The 13,715-nt window shown below is 53.9% G+C and overlaps 1 protein-coding gene across 1 annotated transcript in view; it reads left to right on the top strand.

Annotated features, from left to right (window-relative positions):
• Positions 1-13,715, top strand: part of LGR6 (leucine rich repeat containing G protein-coupled receptor 6) — a 153,483-nt gene that overhangs the window by 65,563 nt on the left and 74,205 nt on the right. The window contains exons 3-4 of the mRNA XM_041721290.2: positions 831-902; positions 12,847-12,918. Of these exons, the coding sequence (XP_041577224.2) occupies positions 831-902; positions 12,847-12,918 (144 nt within the window). The remainder of the gene's footprint in view (positions 1-830; positions 903-12,846; positions 12,919-13,715) is intronic.

Here is a 13,715-nt window from a genome sequence, read left to right as displayed (position 1 = left end):
ACTTCCTCCATGTTTGTCCTCATAGGTGAAACAGGAGGAGAAAGAGAAAAGTCGCCTCTTCTCTAGGCCAAGCCTAGATTCAGGAGTCCTGGACTTCAGTCCTGGCTCAACCCCATGCCCCCACCACAGTCCTAATGATAACAGTGATGCAGTTTCTAATGTGAGTGAAAAGTGCAAATGCCTTTTAATTCCCCAGCCTGCTCTGGGCCTTGTTAAATTTTGAGTTCTAAGATCAGGTGATGCTGTACAATGGGAAACCCATGGGTTTCCTTCAATAAATTCTTTGAGTAAGTTCTGAATGTTCTCTCCTGCTCTTTGCTCTGTGTCCCATATATGTCCCATTTTCCATTGTGATGCTGCCCTTTGCTTCATCTCCCTCTCCCATCCCTCGGCCCTCATTCATCAGCCAGGATTTAGGGACAGTCCTCCCTGTCCCTAGAGCAGAAACAGCTCTCCCCTGCTCCACTCTCTCTGCCAAGGTCTGGCACAGAGCAGGGTCTGTAGGCTGGTCACTACCTGTGCTGTGATTTCTGTGCTGGGGACCTCTGTGTCTATCCAGGAAACAGTTTTAAGCCATGAGCTGTCTCTGGGTGCTGAAAATGCTGGGTTCAGGTCTGGCAGGAGCTGTGATTTTCTTTGCCAGTTCCTCGGGCTGGGCGAGGGGATGATTGCAGAGGCTGCCCAAGCCCAGGATTGTGGCTCAGCTTGCAGGTGCTGCAGCCTCCTCTGCAGAGGACAGTGGCAGGATGGAGGAGTTGTTAAGCCTCTGCAGACAGGGGACTGTCATCACAGGGATGTAGACACATGACTGGCTCTTCTTTTCACTGCAGACGCCTCTCTGGAAACCAGATCTCCAGGATCCCAGGGGAAGCTTTCTCTGGCCTCTACAGCCTGAAGATTCTGTAAGTAACTTGCTCCTCTCTGCAGATCAATTCCCGTCCCTGCCTCTCCCCAGCCCCTGGCACTGGCCATGAGCAGGGGCTTGCAGCCATCCTGAGGGGATGGAAAGCTTTAAGGTGTGGGGTGAGATGTTAAACCCACCCTGGCAAACACACCCTGTGGTGACTGGGGACTGTGTCCCACCCCACAGACTGAGCAGGTGCCCCCAGGGCACGGTGTGACAATGTGCCCTGGGAGAATCTGCAGAGGTTCACATTTTGCATAAAACTCGCCAAACCCCCTGAAGTGGAACACCACCACCCCAGATGTGGAGTCTAGACCCCAAACCAGCCCCCTCTGCTCCGCTGCTGTGTCGGGGCTGGGTTGGAGCAACCCAAAGGCCCAGGTACCACATTCTGGGAGGTGCTGGGCAAAGGGCCTGTGCTCTGTCCAGCTCAATTGTCCTCACTACAACCCCCCTCATGGCCCAGGAGGCCTCTGCAAGGCTCTGGAGTGACCTGGGAAAGGTGGAATCCTTGGAAAGGTGGGATCCTTGGACAGGGTGACCTCAGGGATCCCAGCCTGCCCCCAGGGCCGATGGAGGCAGCTGGACCCAGGAGCACTGCAGCCATCAGGGATCTGCTAACCCTGCTCAATAAAGGTCATTGCAGGCCGGCCAGTGGGGAAGGTCTGAGAGACAAAGCTCCTCTGGAAACTTCAGAAGCCACACTCAGCTGAGCTGTCTCTGCTGTGGCACCTTCACGGACACCTCACACAGTGCTCATGGAGTCACTCTGCTTCTTGTGTCTGTGAGACAGTCCTCAGGGTCTGTGCAGGATGTTGAGGTGGGAGTCCCTTTCTCCCTCAGGAACCATCTTAAAAATCTTCTGCAATAAACATTTCATCCCCAAGGGGATGTTTTGAACTCAGCCACAATGTGAAATTGTTGTAGCTGGTCCAGTTTATGCAGAGAGAGCAGGTACAAACCTGCTCCCAGGATTAGAGAGTATAAGGCTGTTTACTACGTCTTCTGAAGATGTAAAGTATGAATCCTGCCCTAAATCTCAGGGCTTAGAGATTTATCCATCCCCTGCATTAGGCAACAAATCAAAGGAACTGAGGAAAAACCGCAGCTCTCCCACCCAATTTCAACAAGAGGAGCCTTCTGCTCTGGGGACGGGAGCTTTTCAAGGTGCTTTTGATCAATTCTGTTTGTGTCAGGCCCGGGTAAGGATGAATGCAGCGTACCTGGAGCAATGCCTCCCTTCCGGGCCTGCAGCTCGGTGGGGAGGGAGGGTGAGCTCTGTCTCCCAGCCCAGGACAGGGCTCCGCCACGGCCACGGGCAGCAGTGGCAGGGCCACACTCACCAGTGACCAGGGGCGGGAAGGATCGGGGCATTTCCATCTGGAAATGGTTGCACTGGGAAGCTTGCTGCAGGCTGTCTTGTGAGAGCCCAGGTCGGTGTCCTCATGCTGCAGGATGAGCTGCCTGGCTCCCAGCCAGGCTGTGCCGGTGACACAGGGTGACATCTGGGCCGTCATGTCCCTCTGGCTGCAGCCCTGCCTGGAGCTAAACCATGTGCCTGCTTAGGGGCTGGGTTCAAAGGTGGAGCTGGCAGTGCTAGGTTAATGATGGGACTCAATGATCTCGTCCAGTCTTAATGATCCTGTTGTTCTCTGGCACGTACCTGACCCCAAACCTTTCCCAGGGGGGTGTGCCCATTAGCCCAGCCACAGGGGGAGAAGGGTGGATGCTCACAGTGACTGGTCCACACATGAACCTCTTATTTAACAAAGTTCCTGCTTGCTAAAAGCAGGGGCACTGCCAGCCCCCATGTCACTGGAAGCATTTCACTTTCCAAAGACTCTGACAGTTCTCCTGGCCTGTCTGCAGTGGAATGTACTGCCATGTGCTCTCACTACAGGAGATGCTCTGATTAGCTTCTGCAGTGTTTCTGTGGGCTCCACGGGGCTCCACTGCAGTGAGGTCTTTGGGGGAATGCAGTGGCAGATCCCTGCACCCTCCAGGAAATGCAGTCATTGACCCCCACCTGCTCCTCTGTCACTGTAAGAGTAAGGGCAGCAGTGAGGGACACGATGGACATAGAGTGGTCCCTGGGAATTGCTGGAACAGGTCTAGAAATGTTGCCAGGACATATCTTAGGAAGACTGAGCTTAATCACATTGGAAGGGCTCTTGGCAAGGGTGGGACTCACTCATTTCTCTACTAAGAAAAGACTGAGGAAAACCACAAGATACTGAAGAAAGCAGGTGAAGGCCACCCTGTATCTCCTTCAGGTTGTGAGTAAGGTCCCTCAGATGGCTGCAGCAGTGACCTGGTTGGGGCTGGTGGCTCTGCAAGAGCTCAGCAGGATCTGCCCCATTTCTCCAGGAATCAGAGGGAACAAGTGCATTCCCTCAGTCTGGTTTTGGCCAGGTTTGGAGAGCAGAGCCTGGAAAGAGACCATGGTGATGGATCACCCTGCTCCTTGTGCCCTGAGAGTGACCAAAAACCTTCAGCCTCTTCCCCAGCCACAGCTGAGTTCCCTCTTCCCTTTGCTTCACTTCTCTGTACCCCATCCAAGCTTGCTGAGGGCCAGAATCCACTGCTGAGCTGGCTCCAAGATCTCCCTGTACCCTGGAACTCTGACACTGCAAATATACATTTCAACCTAAAAGACTGTGAGGAATTTGGGGCTGCTGGGGACGTGAAGTGATTTATAGGATGCTGTTGTTATGGACACTGTGGGTACTACAGATAAGGGTACATTGGTGTAAATTGGTGCCTCATGCAGTCCACGGAAGTGTGCCAGGGAACTGGGGAGCACCAGGGAACTGGGGAACAGCAGACTGGCCCCAGATATACCCATGTCCTGTGGGCTGCAGTTATGTCCAAGTCCTGTCCATCTCCTGTGCACTGGGAGAGGACAGCATGTCATGGGGCGTGAGGTGCTCATTGCACTGCTCCCCAACCAGACCAATTCCCTTAGGGTCAGTGTAACCATTCCTGCACTCATGTGCTTTTCTTTGCACTTTAATCTCCATCAAAACCACACAGATAGTGGACTCTAATCGCCACGAAAAACACACAGATATTCCCCTCTCCAGAGGGTATCTGGAGATGGGAATCTGAAGACCCCATGAGACAGGAAACATCAGAGAGATGTGGGATGTCAGGAAGTAAAAGACAGGAGCATGGAGGAAAGTCCTGTCTCCTCACTTTACTAAGAGGCAAAGCATTGAGATTATAATTAATCATTCTGGCTCTGCTGAAAATCAAGGCAGAAGAGGACTCAGAGAGGGCAAATCACCCTTCAGGCTTTACACTGAACTTCCGTGGGGGTGTTGGCCAGCAAAGGGCTGCTGGGCTGGAACCCACCTGCACTGAGACACCAGCTGTGATGCTTCTGCTCCTCTTGGTGATGGACAAGCTTTGGCCAGGCCACACCATCCCACCTGGGACCTGCCCTGCAGGACACGAGGCAGCAGCAGAGCAGCCAGATGACAACAGGCAGAAAGATGAGGAAATGCCAAATCCTCGCCTGTGGGGAGCCTAGAATAGGAATTGCAGGGCTGCTAGAAGAGTGGGATTCATGTGGCTCCCCCACCCATGTCCTCCTCCTGCAGCTCCTGTGCACAGCTGGTCCCTGGGCAGCACAGGGGTCCCGGTGCTCACAAGGGCCACTCCAAGCCTCTGGCACTCTGACAGTCCCAGCTGCCTGCCCCCTCAGCTCCTCTGTTGTGCCCCCTCACAGCACCCTGCCCCTCTCATCTCCTCCCTGCCTGGGCATCTCCTCCCCTCCTGCTGGCCGTGCTCACGGGGCAGGGAGCACCGAGCACCTCTGGGTGCCTCGCTGCTGCACCCAGAGCCCCTTCCCATGGGGGACACGCTGCGGGGCTGCTGGCACCCCTCTGGGATGGGTGGCACCCACACAGGACGTGTGGCTGGTGGGAATGAGCCCTGGATGTCCATAATCATGGGCTGTGCTTCTCCTTCCGTGCTGTGCAAGGGCCGTGGAACCCCGGTGATGGATCCCGTGGGTGTTCTCTGCAGCCACTGGGATGGAAAACCTCATCCAGGTGGGCACCTGTCCCACAGGGACCAGCACAACCTCTGGGGCTCCTGCTCCTGCACTGGGATTTGTTCTCCAGCCAAGGTGTGGTGGGGAGATAAAACCCTGGTCCTGCAGCCCAGTGAGAAGGACTGGGGGTCTGGTGATGAACAATGAGTCAACCGAGGTCACTTAACCTGGGGGAGAGGGGAATGAGGAGGGACACGTTATATTTACAGTAGACACAAACCTTCAAGAACAGGCTGCTGCAATAAGTAAGGAAATGCACAACCTCCATACATGGAGACAAGGAGCAGCAGGTTCTGGAGCAGATGGCGACAGGGATACTGAGGGTGTGTTTATAGATATGGGTGCTGTGTCACAGGCTGGCTGAGGTTTGACAAGTGACAGACGTGCCTGTGGTTGGGAATGGCTGCCCCAGCCATGACCAGCTGAAACCTGGGGTACTCAGGAGCTGACTCACAGCAGGGTTAAAGATCTTACCTCTGGTGACAGGGGGTCCCCTGAGGAGGCAGGCTGATATCTGGGGATGCAAACAATTTTCCTAGTTTAATTTTAGTGTGCTAGAGCCCTAGGGCTAACTGCAATTGTGCACAAGTAAACTCTCGCATGCTTCTTGGCCTGTCAAGGGGCCTGGTGCTTTCCCAGTCTTTCCAGAGAATCAGTTTATGTTTAAAAAAGGATGGGAAACACCCTGGGAATTCCTCCACCAACCCGCCTGTGCAGATGGTCTCTCCCTGCCCTCGGAGTGAATCCCAGAGGTACTGGAACCTGGACCAGATTCTTGGCTCTGCCTCCTCTGGCTGCTTCACTGCACAAAAACCACCTGGAAAGTGGCCATGAAGATAGGCCTGTGCAGAAACCATGCAGGGGTACACCCAGGGAAGCAGGTGTGTGGAGCCTTGGAAGAGAGCAGGGGAAGAGCCAAGCTGCCCCACTACAACAGAACATGGTGCCACAGATCTGCTGGGCTATGCAAGGAGCCTGGAGTCGGGCAAGGGGAGATGTGGCCTCCTCAGCCCCCTCAGACAAGGGCAGACTGACAGGGTGGGTGCTCAGCAGCAGTAGCTGGTGCTCAGAGGTTTTCTCCACTGGCAGGTCCATCCCTGTGCAGAGACTTTGGGAGTGCACCTCTCCTGGGGGCTGTTCTGCAGCACAGTGCACCCACATCCTCTCCACAGAGCTGATGCTCCTCAGTGCAAGCTTCATTGCCAGGATCATTGCAAGCCACCCCACAGGATGTTTTGACCCCTCTGGCAGCTCCTTCCCTTGCAAAATTAACTCCTTGGTCCATGCTCTCCCAGCCTTGGAGCTTTCCAGTGTGGCATAATATGCTGCTTAATGAGAGTATCTGGAAAACTGGAAACTTTTCCATCCTTCCAGACTTCCTCAAGAGCTGCCTGGATGATTCTCACCTCCAAGTGTCCTGACTGGAGCCCCATCAACCAGGAAGGTCCCATCCCAGCTGGCCATGGGGCTGACTTGTGCTGCCACAGACATCCCACCCTTGCACAGGATTCCCTCACCAAATGCTGCCCTGCACAGCCAGGAGTGCCCTCCATCTGACTCCTGGCTGAACATGCTGCAGCAGCGGCACGGCTTTCTAGCCAAGAAGGAATCCCACACCAAACTCCACAGGGAAAGACTCCAAGTACAACCACAACCTCACCCCAAAACGTGGAGGGCAAAATGCCTGGGTGCATCCTCTTGGCTGCAGACCCTGCACCCGCAGCAGGCCCACCCACCCTGCCACTCCATTCCTCAGCAAGCCCCAATCAGCCTGTGTGAGCGTGCAGACATGGTGCTGCCCAGCCTGCCTGCACAGCCTGGGGTGGGAGCACTGCCCAGCACTGCCCAACACAGCCCCATCACTGCCCAGCACTGCTCAGCACTGCCCTGCACTGCCCAGCACTGCCCAGCACTACTCAGCACTGCCCTGCACTGCTCTGCTCTGCCCAGCACTGCACAGCATTACCCTGCACTGCCCCATCACTGCCCAGCACTGCCCTGCACTGCCCAGCACTACCCTGCACTGTCCTGCTCTGCCCAGCACAGCCCAGCACTGCCCTTCACTGCCTTGCACACCCTGGGGTGTGAGCACTGCCCCATCACTGCCCAGCACTGCCCAGCACTGCCCTGCACTGCCCAGCACTGCACAGCACTGCCCAGCACTGCCCTGAACTGCCCAGCACTGCCCTGCACTGCCCAGCACTGCCCAGCACTGCCCAGCACTGCCCAGCATTGCCCAGCTCTGCCCAACACTGCCCTTCACTGCCCAGCTCTGCCCAGCTCTGCTCTGCTCTGCCCAGCACTGCTCAGCACTGCCCAGCACAACCCAGCACTGCCCAGCACTGCTCAGCACTGCCCAACACAGCCCCAGCACTGCCCAGCACTGCCCAGCACTGCCCAGCTCTGCTCTGCCCAGCACAGCCTGGGGTGTGGACTGAGCCCTGCCTGAACCCCCTCCCAGCACACACTGCCCCTGCCCTGCCCATGGTTCATCACCACCAACAGGTAGGCTGGACAGAGCCTGGCAGGAGTGGCCTTGCTCAGCACATGCCACATCCCCTGGCTGCGCCCTGCCCAATGGCCACCTCACCATCCCCTCTTCTTTTCCTCCTGAGCAGTGACCACAGAGCCTCCTGTGGCCCAGGACAGGTGTTGACTTGCCTGGCATGTGAGCACACATCAAAGAAATCACCAAAAAAGTAACATTGCCCCAGGATGGCAGTTTGGAGGTGGCCTGGGACACTTCAGAAATCCCTAGACAGACCCTACCTCTTGGCCAGCCCTGAGCTTGTGCAGCACAGAAATGGCTTTGAGACAAAGGGAATGGTGTGCCACATCCAAGAGACGCTCCCATGGGGAGGGAAAAGGAACGTGCAGAGGTTGGAATGTCTTTAATCCCCATGCATGGGCTCCAGGCACAGTTGCCTCCAGCAATAACAGCCCTTTGACTGTGCTGGCTGAGTCACTTCAGCCTCCCAGGATGGGGACATTTGATCATGCACAGGCCTGCTGTGTGTCTGCTGAGGCTCTCTTGTGCAAGGATCCTGGTGTGATGGGACCCGATCCCAACATTTTTCTGGTCGTTCAGGTGTGGTCCCTGCCAACGAACAATCCTCCTACTTCTGAAAATTAAACCCAACCTCTGAGGAGCTGTGATTTATTCTGGTTCCAGCCAGCCTGCTGTGGGTAGCAGGTGGAGTGTCTGTCTGCCCCAGTACCACCTGAAGAGTGCCAAGCAAGGTGACAGTGCTCCATCCACACCTGGGCTTGAGTCACTGCTGCTCTGAGCAGTCTTTGCTTGTCATGTTCATCAGTGTCCTCAGCTTGTCCAGAGGTTGGCTTATCAACCAGCAAGGTCATAGAATGACAAAATGGTTGGGATTTGAAACAAGCTTAAGGCCCATCCCATTCCTCCCCCTGCCATGGGTAGGGACATCTTCCACTAGCCCAGGTTGTTCCAAGCCCCAAACCTGGCCTTGGACTCTTCCAGGGATGGGGCAGCCACAGCTTCTCTGGGCACCCTGTGCCAGGGCCTCCCCACCCTGAATAAATTCTAAGAAAATTAGACTCAGCAACTGAGAAATCTCATCAACTAGACCAGGATTGCTCCATGGGCGCAAGAATTTGAGCTCTGACTAAGGCTATCTCCAAGCTGCTGTGAAGTAGCACCTTGCTCTAGGAAAACCAGGGAAATCCAGGGATTTTGTAGGAAGGCAGGAACTGATGGAGAGGCAGGAATAGAGAGATGCTGACAAAGGCTGAGGCCAGTGTGATCTGGGATCTCAGGGTCGCTGTGGTTTTGTGGACTGAGGTCCAGCCTCACGGACTGTCTGTGCCTCAGCCAGTCCCCCTGCAGCAGGCTGGGGTCCAGCAGAACCCGGGCTCACCATCCCTGCTCACAGCCTGGAAAGCAGCTTCCTGCCCTGGGGGAGCAGGAGCATGGGGAGGGGACAGTGTCTGCCCCAGGCTTTTAGGAGCATGAGTCACGTTTGCAGAGTTGCTCCCTCTTTTCAATGCTGATGCCATAAATCATGCAGTGACCTCTTAAAGCAGAATAAATTGGCCATCCTTGGAGCCAAGCTTCCTGCTGCAGGTGCTCTCCTCAGTGAGCTGCAGCATTGTCTTCCCTCTTCTTATGCAAGAGCAGCACCCCAAAGGGCAAAACGTCACAACTTAGAGATGGAGCCGGTAGCCCTGTCCAGCTTTTCAGATGCCCTGTGTCCTCTGAACCCTTTTGCCATCCTCCTGTTATAGCACTGCCCAGGCACCCTGGTATGGAGCAGCCCCAGGTGCCACAGAGAGGAGGTGTGATCCTGCAGGTGTGTAGGATCATCCACTGGTTTTGATACAATTATTTAAGCTCTTCCCAAAATCATGTTTTATGTTGTTTATGAAAAAAATGTAATATGCAAGGGTGGTTTAACGTGATGTGTAAGGATTGAGTGCAGTGAGCCAGCCTGATGGGAGCTGTCCTTAATACCAGACTGTAAGAGAAGCCATCCTGGGACATCCGGGGATAAACACAGCATGTCTTCTCCTGCTAAAACCTGGGCTCCCTGTAAGAAAAGCTGGAGCTTTCCTGAGCTTGAGGCTGAATGAAGAATTTCTTGGTTAATACCAGGGTGGCCCTGTCCCTAGAATATTATCAAACTCTGTTTGGAATTGGTTTTGGTTTCTCTGTGTCATGCTCTGATGATGAGTTACTGGATTCATTATGTGCAGTGTGAAGAAGCACTGGTTCTTGTCCCAGTCCCAGCATCTGAAAACTTCTCCAGCTGCCCTGCTGCTGTGAAAAACAGCATTGTCCACCACTCCAGTGGTTTTCGAGGTCTTCAAAGCATCTTCCTTAAATATTGTTTGTCTACACCAAAATGGCTTCATTTTGGAACCAGTCCATGCTGATGGTGGTCTGGAAAGTCTCTCAGTCTGTTTTACTGGTTGAAGAAGGGACTTGTAATAAATGGCAGGCAGCAGGATTCAGCAGAAGTGTGACAATGGGCTTTGCTTTAGTGCTGACTTCAGATGCTTCCAAGGACCAACACTAAACACCAGGCTCAGATTTCAGAAAGCCACTGAGATTCAATGTTTGTCTCACCAAAAACCTAAAAGCGCTTTCTGAAGCCCCACTCTGCATATCTCTGTGTTCAGCCCTACATCTCCTTGATTTTTCACAGACATTAATTATTATTCCACTTCACTGGGCTGCAGGACCAGGGTTTTATCTCCCCAGCACATCTTGGCTGGAGAACAAATCCCAGTGCAGGAGCAGGAGCCCCAGAGGTTGTGCTGGTCCCTGTGGGACAGGTGCCCACCTGGATGAGGTTTTCCATCCCAGTGGCTGCAGAGAACACCCATGGGATCCATCACCGGGGCTTCCACGGCCCTTGCACAGCACGGAAGGAGAAGCACAGCCCATGATTATGGACATCCAGGGCTCATTCCCACCAGCCACACGTCCTGTGTGGGTGCCACCCATCCCAGAGGGGTGCCAGCAGCCCCGCAGCGTGTCCCCCATGGGAAGGGGCTCTGGGTGCAGCAGTGAGGCACCCAGAGGTGCTCGGTGCTCCCTGCCCCGTGAGCACGGCCAGCAGGAGGGGAGGAGATGCCCAGGCAGGGAGGAGATGAGAGGGGCAGGGTGCTGTGAGGGGGCACAACAGAGGAGCTGAGGGGGCAGGCAGCTGGAACTGTCAGAGTGCCAGAGGCTTGGAGTGGCCCTTGTGAGCACCGGGACCCCTGTGCTGCCCAGGGACCAGCTGTGCACAGGAGCTGCAGGAGGAGGACATGGGTGGGGGAGCCACATGAATCCCACTCTTCTAGCAGCCCTGCAATTCCTATTCTAGGCTCCCCACAGGCGAGGATTTGGCATTTCCTCATCTTTCTGCCTGTTGTCATCTGGCTGCTCTGCTGCTGCCTCGTGTCCTGCAGGGCAGGTCCCAGGTGGGATGGTGTGGCCTGGCCAAAGTTTGTCCATCAAGAGGCGCAGAAGCATCACAGCTGGTGTCATGCAGCTCCTCACACCCCCTGTACTCACCCCCAGGGTCTCTGCTCTCTCCCAAGAACACTTCTGCCCTGCCCTGGCTCCCCTGTGATCCTCACTAGCCCAGGCAGGGCTGTAAGCCAATGCCCAGATGTATCTGTGCAGCCTTTTACCCCTGTTCATCTGTCAAGCCATTCCCTCCATTTCCCTGTGGAATTCTGCATTTCCCAACTGCTCTTCCACATCAACTTCTCTCCACACCCCTCCTCATATGTGCAAGTTGTTGGCAGAAATGCCAGGTGTGATGCTGTCGATCCTTAATCATGTTCTTCATCTGGAAGGGAACCATTTATTAAGTGTGGCCTCTCTGCTGCCCTGTTGTACCAAACACTTCTCCTCTGCACTGAATGCCAAAATGTGACATTTTACTAAAGGAAAGCTTAAGTCCTGGTAGCTGGTGTCTATTCTTTCTTCTCCACTCTTATGGTCTTTTACCCTGTATAGAAAAAAAAATTGGCACAACTCATTTTTCACTAGCTACCACTGACAGTTCCTCGTTTCCTTGCCCTTCTTCTGTGTTCATACAAATAATTTACTGGTAAGTCCCCATTTTCTTCCAGAAGTCGAAGAGTTTTATGCCCTATAGCTTTCCATTTTTAAAGGTTGTCTCTTTCCAACTTCCCTTCCATGTCAGACCTCTGAATCCTTGGCAGTAAGGCTGCAGTCACTGCAATGGGGAGGTTCTTGCCTACGTCCATGTTCTTTGGGCTGCCCCTCACCATTGAGGCCATGCCCTGCTCCTTTGACACTGGCAGGAAATTGTGACAGGACCCTAAGCACCATTTCCTTTTTCATGCCATCTCCAATCTCTCTAAGAAGGTTTTGTAAAGAGCGACCTCAGATATGTAAAACCTTCCTTTTTTAGGTACTTCCCCTGGCCCAGCTACCTTGCTGGGATGTGTCTGTTATCCAGGGGAGCATGTGCCAGTGATGTCCCAGTTCTGGAAAGAACAAGTAGGTTCGGGACAGAGGCGTGTCCAGAGTCAAAAACAGCCTTTGCAAAGGTGCTGAGATGATGACAGCAGTAAACTCAGTTGTGTGCTGCTCCAGTAGGTCAGTGAGAGAGGATTGTGTCTGAGCAGGTCTGAAACAGCCCTTGGAGTGTGGCTCTCACTCTGTCTCCATCTCTAGAGCTATTTAGACACCCACCCCTGGGTGCACTGTCACCTTTGTCTCGTCCTTTCCCAACAGCTGTGTAGGTGTCTCCATGGCCACGGCCTTTCTCTATGCCCTACACTCACTTCCATCATTGAGGGCTCCTCCTGGGTCCTGCCTGTTCAGCCCAACAGCACCAGGCACCTGCTCTCTCTGGAGTCTCTGGTTTGGTTTTTCCACAGCAGTTCCAGTTCCTGCTGCCAGCTGTGCCAAGGCTGTGGAGTCCCTGAGCAAACAGCTGTGAGCAGCTCCTCCTGCTCTGTTCCTGCAGCTGCCCACAGCGGGGTAGGAAAGCTGCCCAGGGCTGGTTTCCATCCCCTCTGGAAGGAACCACTGATACACACGAGCAAAGGAGGCCTGACTCCAGGAAAAATGTGGGACAGCCTGGCTCAGAGCACTCGTGTCAGCCTAGGGTAACATGCACATCTGCAGGGCAGAGGCCCCTCTGTGGTAACATCCTCCCATTGCAGCACCAGACTCACCCCTTGGCCCTTCTGCTGCACCTCCTGGGCCAGACTGGGCTGCAGCTCACCTGCCAGCCACCTTAAGCTTGTTTAAGAGCCCTGGATGGCCAATGTGGTGCTTTCCAGCAAGCGCCCAAAACAACTTCAGAAACAAGCAGCAACATCCTCCATTTCGTGTCAGGCTGTTGTTGTTGGGTTTTTAACAAAGTTTTATTTTTTCTAATTATAGGATGTTGCAGAACAATCAGCTGAGCCGCATCCCTGCAGAGGCACTGAGAGATCTTCCAAATCTCCAATCTCTGTAAGTCATTAAAAATCAATGCTGCTAGCTGCACAGTCCCTTGGGGAGCCCAGGCTTCCCAGCATTTGAGTCATTAGTTCCTTTGTCAAGGATGTTCTGTTCCTTCTTCCTTTTCTTTTCCAATTTATTCAAATATTACTGTCACTTACAGTGGAAAGAAGGGGAGGGCAGTTTTCAAGGAAGAAACACTGTCTTAGTAGAGGATGTTGAAATTACAGCTCCCCATGTGTGCATTGTGATGAAAAGGCCACCAGAGCCAATGCATATTTCAAGGAACATTGGAAAATATCCACCCAAAGAATCTCTGTCCTCTGCACTGTGGACCACAGTGGGGAAAGGACCTGCCAGCAAGCACAGAGGACACTCTGGGCTGTCAAAGTGCAAGTTGGGCTGTTTTACCCAAATGGAGAATAATTGTGACAGGGTAGAACTGTTTTAAAGACTTTAACAATTCAGCTCTGGGAAGAAGCTGAGGCTGCGATTGTGCTTTTCTTGTAAAGGAGCTATACCCACACCAGGTCTGTGCTCCTGTGTTCCCTAAAAATCACACGACTTTGGAATTCTGCTGTTTTGTTGAGTATGGGCACAGTTGAGACCAGACCCTGGGAGAGCCAGTGAATTTAGGGAAGGTGTGTTTGGTGCAGGGAGCACAGCTGAAGCTTGTAAGAGCATTCTGAGTTGGGCTGAACCACTGCAAAGCTGACCTTATCCCTTAATCCTTAACTTCAGTCCTAGTCTTACACAGCCCTTTCATCACAGAAATGTTAGCTGGGAGCAGCTTCTGGGAGTCTCCTTCT

Source organism: Taeniopygia guttata, chromosome 26, assembly GCF_048771995.1.
Source record: "Taeniopygia guttata chromosome 26, bTaeGut7.mat, whole genome shotgun sequence".
NCBI lineage: Eukaryota > Metazoa > Chordata > Aves > Passeriformes > Estrildidae > Taeniopygia > Taeniopygia guttata.
The sequence above is the reverse complement of the archived record's forward strand: the minus strand, read 5'-3'. Positions and strand labels throughout refer to the sequence as shown.